The 18,077-nt window shown below is 41.3% G+C and overlaps 1 protein-coding gene across 2 annotated transcripts in view; it reads left to right on the forward strand.

The window, feature by feature from the left end:
* Positions 1-18,077, forward strand: part of LOC132828478 (lysine-specific demethylase 5B-like) — a 215,027-nt gene that overhangs the window by 128,391 nt on the left and 68,559 nt on the right. For both annotated transcript variants that reach the window (XM_060845644.1, XM_060845645.1), the window contains exons 16-19: positions 5,748-5,872; positions 9,322-9,472; positions 11,431-11,545; positions 11,752-12,107. In XM_060845644.1, coding sequence (XP_060701627.1) covers positions 5,748-5,872; positions 9,322-9,472; positions 11,431-11,545; positions 11,752-12,107 — 747 coding nt within the window. The remainder of the gene's footprint in view (positions 1-5,747; positions 5,873-9,321; positions 9,473-11,430; positions 11,546-11,751; positions 12,108-18,077) is intronic.

Genomic DNA, 18,077 nt, shown 5'->3' on the forward strand with positions numbered 1-18,077 from the left:
GTGGACATGTGTTGGATCAGCCATGATTCCATGAAATGGTAGAGCAGTCTCAAAGGGCCGAATGACTACTCATGTTCCTTTTTTTTCCTTTTGGTCTCACTACTGTATAGATGCCAATGTTCTAACTTTGCTGGAACAGTTTGCCTTGGGATGTGGCTTGTTCTGAAGCTCAAGTCTTAAGTGTTCTTGTTGGAATGACTTCAGGACCTGTAGCCTTTTGAGTGTCTAGTGCCTTTAGCTGTTTGTTGTTACTACATGGAGTGAATTGAATTGGCTAAAGACCGGCATCTTTGATGCTTTCAATCTTGAAAAGGCCAAGATGGATCATCTACTCAGCACTTCTAGCTAAAGATTCTTGCAAATGCTGCAGCACTGATATACTAGGCTCCCCCTTCGTTGAGGAGGGAGCAATTTGTGAAGGCTCCTGCTCCTCTGAGTTATTTAATTGTCTACCACCATTCATGACTACATGTGGCAGGATTGCAGAGCTTGGATCTGATCCATTGGTTGTGAATTTGCTTGCTACTTACACTTTGTCATGCAAATAATTCTGTGGTGTAACTTTGCCAGTATGACACTTTGGTCAGATATTAATGGTGTTGGGCCTGGAGTGCCCTCTTCTTTGCATAAAGCTGGATCCTTTTGTTTGATGAGAAATGGTAGTATGTGGGATATGTCATGCTATGAAGTTGCAAGTTGTAATGAGTGAACATCTACTGCTGATGGTCCACAGCATCTCTGATATCCAATCGTGATTTTTGGATCTGTTTGAATCTATTTCATTTAGCGATGGAGAATATAGTCAATGTGAAGACAGTACTCTGTATCGTCTCAAGGGCTGTTCAGTAGTCACTCCTGCTGACACTGTCATGGGCAGGTGCACTTGTAGCAGGCAGTTTGGAGAGGATAGGGTTAAGAAGGTTTTTCCACTTTATTACTACCATCACCCCCTGTTGCAGTCCCAATCCAGCAGCTGTGTCCTTTTAGCCTGGACAATAATGGTGCGGCTGAGGCACTCTTAGTGATTGGTATTGAATCTCCCATCGTTGATGTTTTCTCATGAGATTTCATGGGTCTGGAGTCAACACTGAGGACTCCAGGGACCGCTTCCTCCCGTTGTACTGTCATGTGTGCCCTTCTGGTGGGAGAGGACACACTCAAGGATGCTGATAGTGTCATCTGGGGCATAATCGCACTCCTAAAACTACCTTTTACAATATTGGGCTGTTCCTTGACTGCTGTGTGAGGCAGCTCTCTCAGATGTTGGTAAGGAAAGTTTTGCCTGGTCCACAGAGTTGAGTCTGCTGTAATTTCTGGTTTCATTCCTTTTGAGACTGTTTGTTTAGTGGGTTAATGGAGCTGAGCAGCTTGCTAGAAAATTTCAGAGGATAGTCAACCATGTTGCTGTGTATTAGGAGACGTATGTTAGATTAGAGGGGTATGAATGGAAATTTTCCTTGAAAGAAGTTAGTGAAATGAACCAGATGGATTTTTATGATGATCAGCAATGGATACATAATCATTAAACTTTAATTGCACAATTTTAAAATTTGGATGAGTTCCACCACCTGTCATGGTGAGATTCGAATCTGGTGCCCAGAATGTTACATTGATTGCTAAGCCAGCAGCAATATCCCTTTCTCTTCGTGAATGTGTGTCTCTTTCAATCTCGCGTGCTCGCTACCCCCACAGTATCAAGTGTTCCCCGACCCAAATACCTTTTAATTTGCAAGTCACGAGGGGTTAGATACTTGTAATACTTTGATTCCTGTTATTTTTTTCCTTTGGTCTGTCTTATGCAAATGATTTGTGATTAAAAGCCAATGTTTTATTAGTTTAAGTCTAAAATTTCAAGAGTATGTGGAAAGGTATTTTTGCAGTCTTTAGTTATGCTTTCTGTGATACTTTGAGATTATGTGCATTTTAACATAGACAAAAATTGTCATCTAAGAATTGTTGCCGATAGAATGGACCATAGAATGTTTGTAATACAATAGACCAGCAGTCTTGAGTAAGATTTTAGAGTCTTTCGAGGATGAGATTGGGGACTACAGTAGTGCCTCGACTGAAGTTAGATGTAAAAAAAAAACTGGACCAGAGAGACTATACCCCAGGTGCCTTAAGGAAAAGGTTGAGGAGATTATGCAGATGTTGGTGATCTTTCAGGAATGGCTGGAGTCAGGGATGGTCTTAGATGACTGGAAGGTGCCTAATGCAACGCCTCTATTTAAGAAGCGAGAGAAGCAGAAGATGAGAAATTCTGCGCCAGTTAGCCTGACCTCTGTCATTGGTAAGATTTTGGAGTCTTTAGAGGATGAGATTGGGGAGTACAGTAGTGCTTCGACTTAAGAACTTAATCCGTTCTGGGACCCGGTTTGTGAACCGAAAAGTTCACGAACTGAATCAATTTTCCCATTATTCGGATATTCAAAGCACGCGTAGCAAAGCAGAACAATGACAATGAAACCATGGGCTTTTTGGGTTCGTACCTTCGTTTGTACCTTGAATTTCGTACGTACGTTGAAGCAAAATTTTACTTACACTCCTGTTCATAAACCGATTTGTTCGTGAACTGGGTCATTCGTATGTCGAGGCGCTACTGTACTTGGAAGTGAATGGTAAAGTAGGGCTGAGTATGCACAACTTCGTCGGGGGAGGTCACATCTGACAAATCAGTGGGCGTGATCTATTTGGATTTCATGAAGGCAGTCAAAGTACGGCACAGGAGACTGCTGAATAACAAGAGCCCGTGATGTTATAAACGGATACTAGCATGAATAGAGGATTGGCCGACTGTGCAGAAGGCAGAGAATGAGGATAAAAGTGGTCTTTTTGAGAATGGTAATTGGTACGAGTGGGGCTCTGCAGGGATCCCTAACCCAATTGCAGGTGTTGAGGCCACAATTGTCCACTTATACATTCTTCATCGAGATGAAGGAACCAAGGGCATTGTTGCGAGGTTTGCAGGTGATACAAAGATGGGTGGAGGGGCAGGTAGTGTTGAGGAGGTCAGGGGACTGCAGAAGGACTTGGACAGGCTAGGAGAGTGGGCAAAATAGTGGCTTATCAAATACAAATGGGAAAGTGAGTTTATGCACTTTGGTGGGAAGAATAGTGACTTAAACTATTTTCTAAATGGGGAAATCTTTGGAAATCTGATTTTTTGCAATAGGTTTAAGGCTTTTGAATCACATGGACTAAGGAATCCTATTTCAAGATTGTGTTATGACTAACTTGGGTTCACCTGGCAGTTAGGAATGCAAATACAATTTTAGCATCCATTTTGAAGGCTAGAATGCAAGAGCAGGAATGTATACAGAATCTGTATTAAGGTTTGATGTTTGATGCATTTGGAACATTGCGATCAGTTTCCTCTGATTTGAGGAATGATGTGCTAGTATTGGAGAGGTTCCAGAGGAATGTTCCCTAGGAGGAAGGGCTTCTCATAAAGAACAGTTGAGTACTCTGGGTCTGTATTTGATAGAGAGGGGAATGTGATCTGATTTAAGCTTCACTTACAAAGTGCTGAGAGGTCTGGATACTGTGGATGTGGAAGTGATATTTCCACTAGAACCCGAGGGCACAGTCTTGGAACAGAGGGACAACCCTCTAGAGCTGAGATAAGAAATTTCTGGAGCCAGAAGGTGGTGAATCTGTGAAACTCCTAATAGGCGGCACGGTGGCACAGTGGTTAGCACTGCGGCTTCACAGCGCCAGAGACCCGGGTTCAATTCCTGCCTCAGGCGACTGACTGTGTGGAGTTTGCACGTTCTCCCCGTGTCTGCGTGGGTTTCCTCCGGGTGCTCCGGTTTCCTCCCACAGTCCAAAGATGTGCGGGTCAGGTAAATTGGCCATGCTAAATCGTCCGTAGTGTTAGGTAAGGGGTAAATGTAGGGGTATGGGTGGGTTGCGCTTCGGCGGGTCGGTGTGGACTTGTTGGGCCAAAGGGCCTGTTTCCACACTGCAAGTAATCTAATCTAATCCTAGCCTCTCAACCTTTTGTGGTAAAGTGCTTGAGTGTACTTAAGACGAAAAAAATGTTCTGCTAAGCAAAGGGATCAGAGGTTTTGGGGAAGGCAAGAAGTACAGGTGAAAAACATTCCTTTTTCTTTCTTTCTTTCCCTTCTTCCTTCCCTCCTTCCCTCCCTCCCTCCTTCCCTCCCTCCCTCCTTCCCTCCCTCCTTCCCTCCCTCCCTCCTTCCGTCCCTCCCTCCTTCCCTAATCCTAGCCTCTCAACCTTTTGTGGTAAAGTGCTTGAGTGTCCTTAAGACGAAAAAAATGTTCTGCTAAGCAAAGGGATCAGAGGTTTTGGGGAAGGCAAGAAGTACAGGTGAAAAACATTCCTTTTTCTTTCTTTCCCTTCTTCCTTCCCTTCTTCTTCCTTCCCTTCTTCTTCCTTCCCTTCTTCTTCCTTCCCTTCTTCTTCCTTCCCTTCTCCTTCCTTCCTTCCCTTCCTCCTTCCTTCCTTCCCTTCTTCCTTCCTTCCTTCCCTTCTTCCTTCCTTCCTTCCTTCCTTCCTTCCTTCCTTCCTTCCTTCCTTCTTCTTCCTTCCTTCCTTCCTTCCTTCTTCCTTCCTTCCCTTCTTCCTTCCTTCCTTCCTTCCTTCCCTTCTCCTTCCTTCCTTCCCTTCTCCTTCCTTCCTTCCCTTCTCCTTCCTTCCTTCCCTTCTCCTTCCTTCCTTCCCTTCTCCTTCCTTCCTTCCTTCCTTCCCTTCTCCTTCCTTCCTTCCCTTCTCCTTCCTTCCTTCCTTCCCTTCTCCTTCCTTCCTTCCCTTCTCCTTCCTTCCTTCCCTTCTCCTTCCTTCCTTCCCTTCTCCTTCCTTCCTTCCCTTCTCCTTCCTTCCTTCCCTTCTCCTTCCTTCCCTAATCCTAGCCTCTCAACCTTTTGTGGTAAAGTGCTTGAGTGTCCTTAAGACGAAAAAAATGTTCTGCTAAGCAAAGGGATCAGAGGTTTTGGGGAAGGCAAGAAGTACAGTTGAAAAACATTCCTTTTCTTTCCTTCCTTCCTTTCCTTCCCTTCTTCCTTCCCTTCCTTCCTTCCTTCCTTCCTTCCTTCCTTCCTTTCCTTCCCTTCTTCCTTCCCTTCTTCCTTCCTTCCTTCCCTTCTTCCCTAATCCTAGCCTCTCAACCTTTTGTGGTAAAGTGCTTGAGTGTCCTTAAGACGAAAAAAATGTTCTGCTAAGCAAAGGGATCAGAGGTTTTGGGGAAGGCAAGAGGTACAGTTGAAAAACCTTTCCCTTTCCCCTCTCTCGTTCGCTCTTCCCCCACTTCCTATGAAAGCATAAGCTAAGCACACGTGGTACCAACGATGGAAAACATCTTCCTCACAGACAATCAGATGGAATAAGGCACAGACCAGTTACCTCACTGTAATTTAGAAACTACATTTTTTTTCTATATATGAGTAGGACTTTTTGTTATACTTTCTTTAATTTCTTCACTGTCCAAGTTAGATAAATACATTGTTACTTGTTAAGTTCCTGACAATCACTTTAAAATTATCTTATTTGACCCCACTAGAAGTTGCTGGAGAGCAGGTTACACCACTTTTCACAGATTATAGGGAGAGGTACACCTCCTTTGGGTGTTTCAGTTTTAGTAATCAGGGGGGGTCAACCTCCTCTTTATAAGGCTATGCAATCAGCTGGGATAACTTCTGAACATGAGTTCTGTGTATACTTTAAGTATTTTTACTCCCTTCTTGTTCTTAGTATGTTTGAATAGTTCAACCTATCTCTTTTGATCCAGGTATCGCTATGCTTTGGATGATCTCTATCCAATTCTAAGTGCATTAAAATTGCATGTAGCAACATACGATGAATGGTCTTCCAAAGTGACTGATGCCCTGGAAGCAAAAGATAATGAAAAGAAGAGTAAGTATGGAAATTCTTTAGATGGTTCCTGTACTAAGCAGATGCGATAATGGTCAAAGGAATGGTGCCTAAGGTTGCATGAAGAGTAAATACTGGTTGGATAGGCTGCTTCTCAGTTATGTTGCAGGAATTGGGAAAGGATGGGAAGAAAAGTACTGTTGCCATGCAAGGATGAACGGGATGAAAACTAGTTAGAATTATAAAATTATTACAGCACAGAATGAGATCATGCAGCCCATCATGTCTCTGCTGATCTTCAGGAGTGTTTCCCATAGTCTTGTACCCCTGCCTTTACAATGTAATCTTATTTTTTATCAGCTGATCTGGTTCTCTGGCCTGCCTTCTCTACACACTTGGGTCGTGCATTCCTAAATACTTGTAGTATGAAAAGATTTTCCTCTCTACTACCATTACTACTTTTGACAATCACCTTAAATCCTTTGCCTCCTTGTTCTTTCCTCTTTCACCAATGGAAACTGCCCTCTCCAGACCCTTCATGATTTTGAATACTCTCCTCAACCTTCTCTGCTTTACAGAAAGCAATCATGGTGATGTACAGCACAGAAATAGACCCTTTGGTCCAACCAGATATCCTAAATTAATCTGGTCCCATTTGCCAGCACTTGACCCATATCCCTTCAAACCCATCCAGAGCCGTTTCAAGTGTTGTAATTGTATCAGTCTCCACCACTTCCTCAGGCAGCTTATTCCAAACACGCACCACCCTCTGTGTGAACAAGTTGCCCCTTAGTTCCCTTTTAAATATTACCCCATCACCTAAAAACTATGTCCTCTAGTTCTGGACTCTTCCCCCAAACCAGGGACCTTGTCTATACCCTATCCATGCCCCTCATGATTTTATAAACCTCTATAAAGTTACCCCTCATACTTTGATGTTCCAGGAAAAACAGCCCCAGCCTATTCAGCCTGTCCCTATAGCTCAAACCCTCCAACACTGGCAACATCCTTGTAAACCTTTGCTGAACCCTTTCACATTTCGCAACATCCTTCCGATAGGATTTTAACTTATCCAGCATTTCTCCATAATTGAAATCGTTCATCTCTGGGGGTCATTCTCCTAAATATTTTCTGAACCCTGTCTAAATGTTAGTTCTAAACCCTAGGTGCAGTGCACAGAACTACGGGTGATGCTTCTTTTAAAAGCATACTCTTTTTTTTTCCTGTTTTATCTTTGACTTTTGTTGTCATTTGTGGAGCTGTGCATTTGCTTAGCCTATTTTGTGGTAGCTCTGTGGGAATAAATCTTGACTGTACTTGAACTCACCATTTCCCTTCCCTAATTGCAGACCTGCATGGCTCTCTAATTTTAGGGAAAACATCAAATGTTTGAAACTTGTTGCGACTGCCCAGACTTCATAACATTTTTGTTGCCTTTTGCTGTTCAAGGAAGACAAAACCACTATTTGAGATGCTCCCAAAGTGTGATTTGTGTATTTTTCAAGGCTCCCCTTCGAGGACTCTGACATAAAAAATTTTCAACTACAAGCTAATTCAGCCTGCTTAAAAGAAAACTGCCTAACACTGACAGCTATCTGTCTGTCACCTGGAATTGGTTGCCTTGAACAGCTATTTCTTGTTATTACAAAAAGCTGGGATAGCTCTGGATCTTAGAAGTGAGTCATTAGTTATATATAAAACCAAACGTGAGTTTGTAAGCTGCACTGTATAGGGAATGCAAAGGGAAAAGACTACATCTGATTATGATGTAGACCAGTTGGAAAGTTAGGAATTTGCTGCAGTGGCAAAAGAAATATCCTTTTTTTTATTCAGTCTTCAACTTCCATAGCTGTGGAGTCTCATTTCTTTGTCTCCAAGCCAGGAGAGTATGAACTTTTTATTAGCTTAGCTCTAAATTGCTAACTACTTGACTAATTAGTTTACAGTAGACAGACATGGCAGAGATGTTGTTTGCATGGCTGTTGCTTGTTGGAATCTGAGGAATCCAGAACCATCCTGGACAATCCTATGTGCAGTAAATGTCTGTAGTTTGCTGAACTAGTGTCTGAATTGCAGACATGCTGGACATCAGGAAAGGGCACAGTTGAATCGACTTTGTTCCAGGAGGGAGCCATCCCTCCATGATTAGCCAGGAATTGAATTGGTTAGGGTCCGAGCGGAATGACTAAGCCACACATTTATAAGGAATTGGCAAGTTGTGATTGTCCAACAGAAATGTTTTGATGCCTCTCTGTGCAATGAGTAGGTTTTCAGGGTTACATTATAGAATTGGCAATGGTGCAATTTTTCATTCATTGGGGCAGTGAAAAGGACTGTGGTAGTGGTAGATAGTTAAGTCAGGGGAAGGGATTCCATTCTCTGCAGCCATACTTGAAAACTCTGCTCTGTGCCAGCATTGAGGAATATCTTGCAGGAGAGGTATTTGGTGGAGGGGGGATCAAAGTTCTGCCAAGATTTTGCAACATCGTAAAGTTTTGGCTGAATCATGGCACTAATTGGCAAAATGTCAGCATGTTAAGAGTTTTAAAATTGATGTGTGAAGAGTGGTGTGGGAAGAAAGGATTCTGATTCGTGGAGTACTAGCATCAGGATTCTAGAAAGAGCTATTAGTTTTGGTTGGATTCTGTTAAGTTGGACTCCAACTAAAACTGGTTGAGACTATTGTTGTGGCAAATTATATGATGGGCTTTAAAATATTGGGCAGGGGACAGGCTTTCGGGTGTCAGGAGATTTAGCAGTTCAAAAGAAAAAGTCAAGGCAATGACGTGGTGTAGTGATGTGGGTAAAGACCAACAGTACGTGTCAGGAAGAGGTGGAGTGTGCATTCATGAAGAAGGGCAGGGCAGGAAATAGGGAATTAATGGCTGTTCGTCTAAAAGCACAACGCATTCTCAATAAGATGAAGAACTAGTGGCACAAATAGAAGTAATGGTTTAAATCTAGCCCTCATGACAATGATAAAGTTGTAAGGTGATGAAGGTTAGGAGATAAGTATAGGTGTGTGCACAATATTTTGGGAAAACAATGGCATTTAAATTCGCATGTTTCTTAAAAACAATTGTCACCCTAATAAAGGAAAATACATAACATCTTGAAAATGCAAAACTTACAGCATTGATATAATTAAGATTATGTGTAAAATACAAAGAGTTTTATAGCCTGCTGACCTAAAGTTATGCTAAGACTGTTGCAAAAGGATAAGAGTTTTATTGCTTGTTGTGTGCAAGTTTGTAATACTTCAAGTTGGAAAATAAATCTTACTTCAGATCCTTTTTAAATTTCTGAACTCATCTTTACATTTGAGCATTTTTGAGTAGCGTGCCTGTGAATTGTTTTTACATCACTTTAATATTAATGACCAACAATCAGATTTTTCTCAAAGCAGGGAAAACTGTAATTCCTAATTCCAAGCCACACTTTGTTTTTTAAGTAATATCATCATCATGACTCTATCAATTCTGTCATATCAGGCCTCTCTGATTTGAAATCAATGGTAGAGGAAGCAGAGAAGAAAAATTTCCCAGAAAATGACTTGTTGAAACAGCTGAAGGAAGCTATTTTAGAGGCAGAAAAGTGTGCCTCTGTTGCCCAGCAACTACTAAATAATAAAAGACAAACCAGGTACGTAACATTGCATATTTTACTTGCCTATTAAGGGATGAGCAGTTCTGAGTGGAAATTGTTTTCACTTTCCAACTCATTTTATTGCTTACGTATTGCCCACTGTGTCCGTACTCTTGTCCTTCCAAGGACATATGTACTCTGGGCCAAATGCGTTATGCTTTTTATAGAAATGTGGTATGTTAATTATCGAAAGCACCTCTGCTTTGCTTTTCATTTTGTTCATAGACATCTGAATTGCATGACCAATTGACTGCCAGTTTTTGCACTGCATTTCTAAGTAAGGAATTGGTATGAGAACACGCAATTGATTTCTTTAAGAAACGTATTATCCCATTGAAAATTGATTCAGCTTAAATTTGAGATACAGGAGCACTGTACCTTAAGAGAGCAATTAATTGTTGATGGATATTTATCTGTGAGCATGTTGTAATATTTCCTAGCATTTAACCTCTGCTAACTACCAGATGCTAAAGTCTTAAAATAGCAAAACGTTTTGCATCTGAAATATAAGTAGCCATGATAAATAACAGCACCTTAATCAAGTCAAATTTTAACAGTATCAGAGCTGACTCTTAACCCCCATACACATTAGCGAGTTTTGAGAAGATTTGTAGCTCAAGTTAAGGTTCTAGGTGTAGGTTTGCTCACTGAGCTAGAAGGTTCGTTTTCAGAAGTTTTGTCACTACACTAGGTAACATCTTCAGTGAGCCTCTGGATGAAACACTGATGGTGTAGCCCACTTTCTGTTTATATGTTTGGTTTTACTTGGGTTGGTGACATCATTTCTTGTGGTAACGTCATTTCCTGTTCTTTTTCTCCGGGGGTCGTAAATGGGATCCAAGTCAATATATTTCTTGATCGAGTTCCGGTTGGAATGCCATGCTTCTAGGAATTCTAGTGCGCATCTCTGTTTGGCTTGTTCTAGGATGGATGTGGTGGCCCAGTCGAAATGGTGTCCTTCCTCATCTGTATGTAAGGATAAGAGTGAGAGTGGGTTATGTCTTTTGGTGGCTAATTTGATATTCATGTATCCTGGTGGCTAGTTTTCTGCCTCTTTGTTCAAAGTGTGTTTGTTCCAGTTCTTGCAAGGTATTTTTGTAAATGACATTAGTTTTGCTTGTTGTCTGTATAGCATCTTTCAAGTTCACAAGCTGCTGTTTTAGTGTGTTGATGGGTTTGTGGGCTACCATGATGCCAACGGGTCTGAGTACTACTGAGTCTGAGACCCCTTGGCATCATGGTAGCCCACAAACTCACCAACACGCTATAAAACATGAACATTAACTAGCCACAAAAAGACATAACCCACTCTCACTAGTATTCTTACATACCTTATTCTTTCTGCTCCCAATGTCTTCTGCAAAGCCTCTAGTCGAAGATGATGATTTTAGATGACTTCAAATGTCACTCTGACTATAGTAGCCCTCATGACAGCCATCTCTGCTCTGGGGAAAAGTCTCTGGTTATCTATTCTATTTATGCCTCTCATCACCTTGTACACCTCTATCAAGTCCCCTTCCCTTCCCTTCCCTTCCCTTCCCCTCCCCTCCCCTCCCCCCGAGAACCTTGCTTTATGCCCCAGGCTTCCAATAGCAGTTAGTTCACATCTTTGGCAGGGGTGGAATGGAGGTGGGCGGGGGGTGGTCAGGAAATGTTCTGAAGGAGTGGTATGAAAGCTTTCAAATGTATGCAGTTATCAGGAGCAAACATATTGCAACATGATACTTATTGTCAGGTCTGATTTTTTAATGCTGTACCTTTAGTAGAAAAACATTACTTTTGACAAGATCATTACCTTATAATTTATTGCTCTGAAGAAATCATGTAGTCTTAAAAAGATCATACTTCCCTCAGATAAAATTACTGTCATTATTGTTCCTTAAGCTAAACTATTCAAAATGTATTATTTGTGTAGTAGTGGGAGGTTGGATGTTACGATGGTTATGATGTTTCAGATATCGTTCTGGTGGTGGGAAGTCCCAAAACCGACTGACTGTTGCAGAGCTTCAAGCATTTGTCAAACAACTCTATGCTCTACCTTGCATCATTGACCAGGCACCCTTACTGAAGGTGTGTGTAATTTCTGGAGTTCTTGAATTATTAATTGGAAAAAAAACAAAAGTTCATATTTTGTCCCTATGATGGTTTACGTAACTTTTAAATATTAAATCACTGACTATGCAACTATATTGGAAGTTCTGTTTTTTAAGAAAACCTTTTTATGTTATGATTTTATTAAATGAAGTAGCACAAATGTTATGCATCTCTCTGCACAGGACCTTTTAAATTCTGTAGAAGATTTTCAGCAGCGCTCTGAGAAGGCCGTCTCTGATGAAAGACCCAATACTTCTGAACTACAGCAACTGATGGATCTCAGTTTTGGATTTGACATAGAATTACCACAGCTTCAGCATCTGCGAGAACATTTAGAACAAGCAAAGTGGCTAGATGAAGTGCAGCTGGCTTATGCTACATCTGATTCATTCAGTTTGGATGAAATGAGGCAACTGATTGATTCTGGTGTAGGTTTGATGCCACATCAAGCTGTAGAGAAGGCCATGGCTCAGCTGCAGGAACTCCTGACGGTCTCTGAACAGCTGGAGGAGAAAGCTCACAATCTGCTGAAGACCAGGTCAGTGGGTATTACTGCATCATAATTAGTGCATGCACCTTTTATGTGTGCAAAGTCCCCTAGATTAAGCAAATGCCTCCATCTTGTGAAGAAGAAAAAGATTGACGATTTGTAGTGAAGTTAGTGTAACAAAGTTCGCTGATTGAGTATTTGTGAACTACGTTGCTTGCAAAATTGTATTTTACAAACATCTCTTGTATTTTAAACTAATTTCTAGAATGCATTTGTCTAAGTCTTCAGAACAAAGAATTATTCAGTTGCTAACTGTCCAGTGACAGATATGCTTCAACATATTTGAAAGCCTATAAATAAACCAGTAATCTGATTTAACACCAATCTTTTTGTGATTGTTGGCTGCAAAATGAGATTAGTTACTGAAGTCGATTAACCCAGTTTCAGTGTATTTACAACTGCTATTTGCTGGTTCATTTGTCAAGACATTGTCCTGAGAAATCAGAGTCAGCAAGCCTGGCTCAATGTAACGAGGCATGGTTGTTAACTGAAAACAAAGAATTCTGGAAATCATAGCTAGTCAGGCAGCATCCATGGAGAGTGATCAAGCTAATATTTCAAGTCTAAATGACTGTTCTTCAGCTGTGATGAAGAGTTGTCTAGACTCAAAATATTAGCTTGCTCTCTCTTGACAGATGCTGTCAGACCCTCCTAATTTCCAGCAATTTTTATTTTCAGAATGTTCAACATCTGCAGTAATTTGCTCCTACATGACTGTTAACTGGTCTACTCAGGTTCAAAAAAGCAGAATTATTTATGTACCAAGTTCTGTGTAATTGTCTGACAGTGTAAAAGTATATCATACTGTTGTGCCACAATTTATTGGTATTTGAGCCCTGCTATTTCTGAAGTCATCACAAAAGATAAATACTGTATACAGTACAAAGTATGCAAAATTCCACAATTTACCTATCTTTTAGACACCGATTTCTGTACATAATTGTTTGCTTTCACTAAAACCTATTTATGAGCCATTGATTTCTAGCATGGGGATCGAACGGTGGCTGTGCTCAGCACTGTCTCCACACATCAACAGGGATGCAGGTTTGATTCCACCCTTGTGTGACTGTGTGGAGTTTGCATGTTCTCCCCATGTCTGTGGGTTTTCTCTGGATGCTTTGGTTTCCTCCCGCAATCCAAAGATGTACAGATTAAGCAGATTGACTGTGCTAAATTGCCCATAGAGTCCAGGGACTTATAGTTTAGATGGTTTAGCAGTGGGAAATGAAATATTAAAGGGATATGGTTGGGAGTTTATGTCTGGGTAAGATGCTGTTGGAGGGTTGGTGTGGACTCTGAGCTGAATAGCCTGGCTTCAAACTGAAGTGATTCCATGATCTGTAACTCTCCGAATTAAAGCTCTTGCCCCATATAAAATTCCTGTAAACATACAGACTCTCAAATGGTGTCAATAACAGAGGGAAAGTCTAGGGAGATAGCTTAGTGAACCCCATGGGCAGGGTTCACTGAACTGTTTGTCAGGACTTGCTGTTCCTTGATCCTCCCGTCATGTATTTGTAGTTGTTTACAGAGACACAGAACAGCTGGTTCTCATTTATGAAGTTTGAATTCTTGATTATTTATGTGTACCAAGTTCTGTCGCCATGTAAAAGAAAATCATACAGTTGTGCCACAATTTGAGGAAAATAAATTGACATTCTCTCCAGCTGTGGGAATTTCTTTTCTATACAGAAGAGACAGTTCTTTCCTTTCAGGGGATCTGGCCTCTGGCATCTATTAAACTGTTCAGCTACCTAGGGATCAAAGACATGGTTGTTGTCCAACAACCCACCATTGGCCAGAACAATCAACTATTTTTTTGCTGACAGAATGTCAATTTGTGCACACTGCTCGGTCATCTGTGACTGTATCTGCACCTCCATCATGGATGATGTATTGCCTCCCCAGTGCTAGGGTTCAGGATGTCATTAAGCAACTGCAAGGCATCCTTTTTCAACGAGCAGATTAACCAGAAATTGTGGTCCACATTTATACCATTGACAGGAAAAGAAGAGGGATGTAGTGCTAAAGGCAAATTTCATGGAGTCAGGAGCAGCTGTTTAAAACCTCCAACACATGCATTTACCTTCAATGAGAACTTGATTAGAGTGCAGGACATGGCTGTGAAAATGATGGATAGAAATGGTAAGATTAGGGAACCATGGATGACAGGTGAATTGTGAGTCAAGATTAGAGTAGTTCTGGAAAAGCACAGCAGGTCAGGCAGCATCCAAGGTGCAGGAAAATTGACGTTTCGGGCCACAAAGCCTTTCAATAATCCTCCATTCCTGATGACTAACCTTGACTCTAATCTCCAGCATCCATAGTACCCACTTGCTATCCACCCTGTCTATACCTCATGCTTTTGAAGACCTCAGTCAGGTCCACCCTCGATCTCCATCTTTCTAATGAAAATAATCCCAATCTACTCTCTCCCTTCATAGCTAGCACGTTCCATACTGTGCAATATCCTGGTGAACCTCTTCTATACCCTCTCCAAAGCATCCACATCCTTTTGGTAATGTGGCGACTAGAAACATATGCAGTATTCCAAATGTGGTCACTTTTGCCTAAGTGAAATTGTGAGACTAGCCAAGAGGAAAAAGAAGTATACATTAGGTCTAGGCAACTGAAAACAGACAAAGCTTTAGGAAAATCTGAAATGTGGAATTAAGAGGGCTAAAAAGGGTAATGAAATGTCTTGAGCAAACAGGATTAAGAAACATTCTGGAGCCTTTTATTCATATATAAGGAGCAAGAGGGTAATTAGAGAAAGGGTTGGTCCACTCAATGACAAAGGAGGAGTCAGAAAATGGGTGAGATTCTTGAGTACTTTGCATTGGTATTCACTGAGGAGAGGGACATAGATGTTGAGGCTATGGATAGATGTTTGATTACTCTAGGTTAAGTTGGCATAAGGAGGGAAGAAGTGTTGGGTATTCTAAAAGGCATTAAGATGGGCAAGTCCCCAGGTCCAGAGGGAAGAGTAAGAGAGGAAATAGCTGAATCCTTAACAGGTATCTTTGTAGCATCCTTGAACACGGGTGAGATCTCTGAGGACTGGAGAAATGCTAACATTGTCCCCTTGTTTAAGAAGGGTCGCAAGGATATCAAGATAATAGTAGACCGGTGAGCCTGATGTCAGTGATCAGAAAGCTGTTGGGCAAGATATGGAGGGATAGGATCTAATCCAGTTTGGAAGAAAATGGGCTTATCAGCGATAGGCAACATGGTTTTATGCAGGGAAAGTCATGTCTTACCAACTTAATAGAATTCTTTGAGGGAAGGGCTGTAGATGTAGATGGACTTCAGTAAGACCTTTTGATAAGGTTCCATAATGGTATGCTGAAAGAGAAAGTGAAGTCTCTTGGGGTCCAGCGTGTACTAGCTAGGTGGATAGAGAATTGGCTGAGCAATAGGAGACAGTAGTGATGGGAAGGAGTTTCTGAAAATGGAGAATTGTGACCAGTGATGTTCCGCAGGGATCCATGTAGGGACCACTGCTTGCAATATACATAAAAGATCTGGAGGAAGATTTAAGTGGTCTGATTAGCAAGTTTGCAAATGATGTTAAGTTTGGTGGAAGAGCAGATAGTGAAGGGGACTGTCAAAGAATGCAGCAGCATATAGATGGATTGGAGAGTTGGGCAAAGAACTGGCAGATGGAGTTCAATCCGGACAAATGCAAGGTGATGCATTTTGAAAGATCCAATTCAAAAGCGAATTTGCAAGTGGAAATAGTAAATGGAAAAGCCCTGGGGAAAATTGATGTACAGAGAGATGTGGGTGTTCAGGTCCATTGTACCCTGAAGGTGGCAATGTAGGTCAATAGAGTGGTCAAGAAGGCATACGGCATGCTATCCTTCATTGGACAAGGAATTGAGTACAAGAGTTGGTAGATCGAGTTACAGTTGTATGGGACTTCGGTTTGGCCACATTTGGAATACTACATATGGTTCTAGTCACCACATTACCAAAAGGACGTGGATGCTTTGAAGAGGGTACTGAGGAGGTTCACCAGGATGTTGCGCAGTATGGAAGGTGCTAGCTATGAAGGGAGATTGAGTAGGTTAGGATTATTTTCATTAGAAAGATGGAGGTTGAGGGTGGACCTGACTGAGGTCTTCAAGATCATGAGGTATAGACATGGTGGATAGCGAGAAGCCCCCCCACCTGGAATGGGGGACTCTAGTTACTAGAGATCATGAGTTCAAGGTGAGAGGGGAAAAGTTTCAGGGAGATGTGATTGTTAAGTTCTTTATGCAGAGGGTGGTGGGTGTCTGGAATGTATTGCCAATGGAGGTGGTAGAGGCGGGGGTATGATAGCGTCATTTAAGATGTACCTAGACAGATACATGAATGAGCAGGGAGCAGAGAGTTACAGATCCTTAAAAAATAGGCAACAGGTTTAGAAAGAAGGTTTTTGTCAGCGGGGGCTTGGAGGGCTGAAGGACCTGTTTCTGTGATGTAATTTTCTTTTCCTCTTTGTTCTAAAAAGCAGATCAGTAATCTCAGTACTACTCCGTGTTATGTGTTAGTGAGCATAAGAACAGGAAGATTGATTGAATGAATGAATACTTGGCTGGAGAAGTGGTGGAGGAGTGAGGCCAACAGATTTGAGGAATTGGGACTGTTCAGGGCAGAATGGAGTTAATGGGATTGGAACTAATACCCTCTTGGGAGATTTGGTAGTACTGTTAGGTTGTCTATCAATTTCATAGGAACCGGAGGGGTAATCCAAATTGGAACAAAGTGATATAAGACCAGAGAGCAAAACTGATCATTGAGGGTAATTTGAAAGCAGAATGTTGTCAAAAAGGCAAAGTTGAGGAGCACTTTACCTGAATGTAAAAGCGCTTGTAACAAGCTAGATATTTTAAAGGCATAAATATGGTTATATGATATGGGTGTGATTTAAATTGCAATACAGAAACATGGCTGCATGGTGACCAGGTGCTGAAAGGCCTACTCTTGCTCCTATTTCTTATGTTCTTATCTACATTTACCACGTATAAAAGCTGCAGCTTGTGTCTACATTGCTGCTTTTGCTAAGGATCTTAAATCTGTGCCTTTGTTCTAAATGCTTTAATGGGAGCAATATCCTGTTTACTGTATCCAAACCCCTTATGATTTTGAATACTTCTGTCAAATGTCCTCTCAACCTTTCTTTCAAGGAGAACAGTCAATCTCAGGTTGTTCAATCTTTCAAGGTAATTGAAGTTCTTTATTCTTGGGATCATTCTTTTCTGCAATGTCTATAATCTGTGCACATCTTTCCTGAAGTTTGGCTCTCAAAATTGGAAGCAGGACATGAGTTGAAAGCGAATCAGTATTTTAAACAAGCTTCACATGACTTGCTGTGTTTGCCTCAATTAATAAATTCTATTAATTGCAGCTCTATTATCTGGTCTAACAACTTGCCCTCCCTGCTTAAGTGCTTCATCCAGAACTTAGGCTCATATCCTTGAGGGTCAGAGGTTTGAATCTCACCATTGCCGTTGGTGAAATTTGAATCCAATAAATGACCACGTAACCACTGTTGTTGATGTTTAAAAATCTATCTGTTTCACTTGTCTCCTTTTAAGGAAGGACATCTATCATCCTTACCTGGTTTGCCTTCCAAATCCACAAGAATGTGGTTGACTTTTAACTGCCCTCTGAACAATTCGGGGTGTGTAATCATTCCTTGGCAGCAAAGGCCATATATCACTATTTAGTTTTTTTTTTAGAAAATCAGTCTTTATCACCAAGATATGCACAGCATTTTGTTCCTTCGTAAAGAGAGATTGAATGTATACTTATGTCAACTATGTCCCTTGCCCTACATGCTAAATCCCTATTTTGGCCATCCTTCTCCTTCTACTACACTCTTTACAAATAGTGTTTATATTATCCCATTTCATACTTTTTGTAACTTTTTTTTAAACTTCCCCTCTGAACATTGTGTATTCAGCCTAA

Source organism: Hemiscyllium ocellatum, chromosome 26, assembly GCF_020745735.1.
Source record: "Hemiscyllium ocellatum isolate sHemOce1 chromosome 26, sHemOce1.pat.X.cur, whole genome shotgun sequence".
NCBI lineage: Eukaryota > Metazoa > Chordata > Chondrichthyes > Orectolobiformes > Hemiscylliidae > Hemiscyllium > Hemiscyllium ocellatum.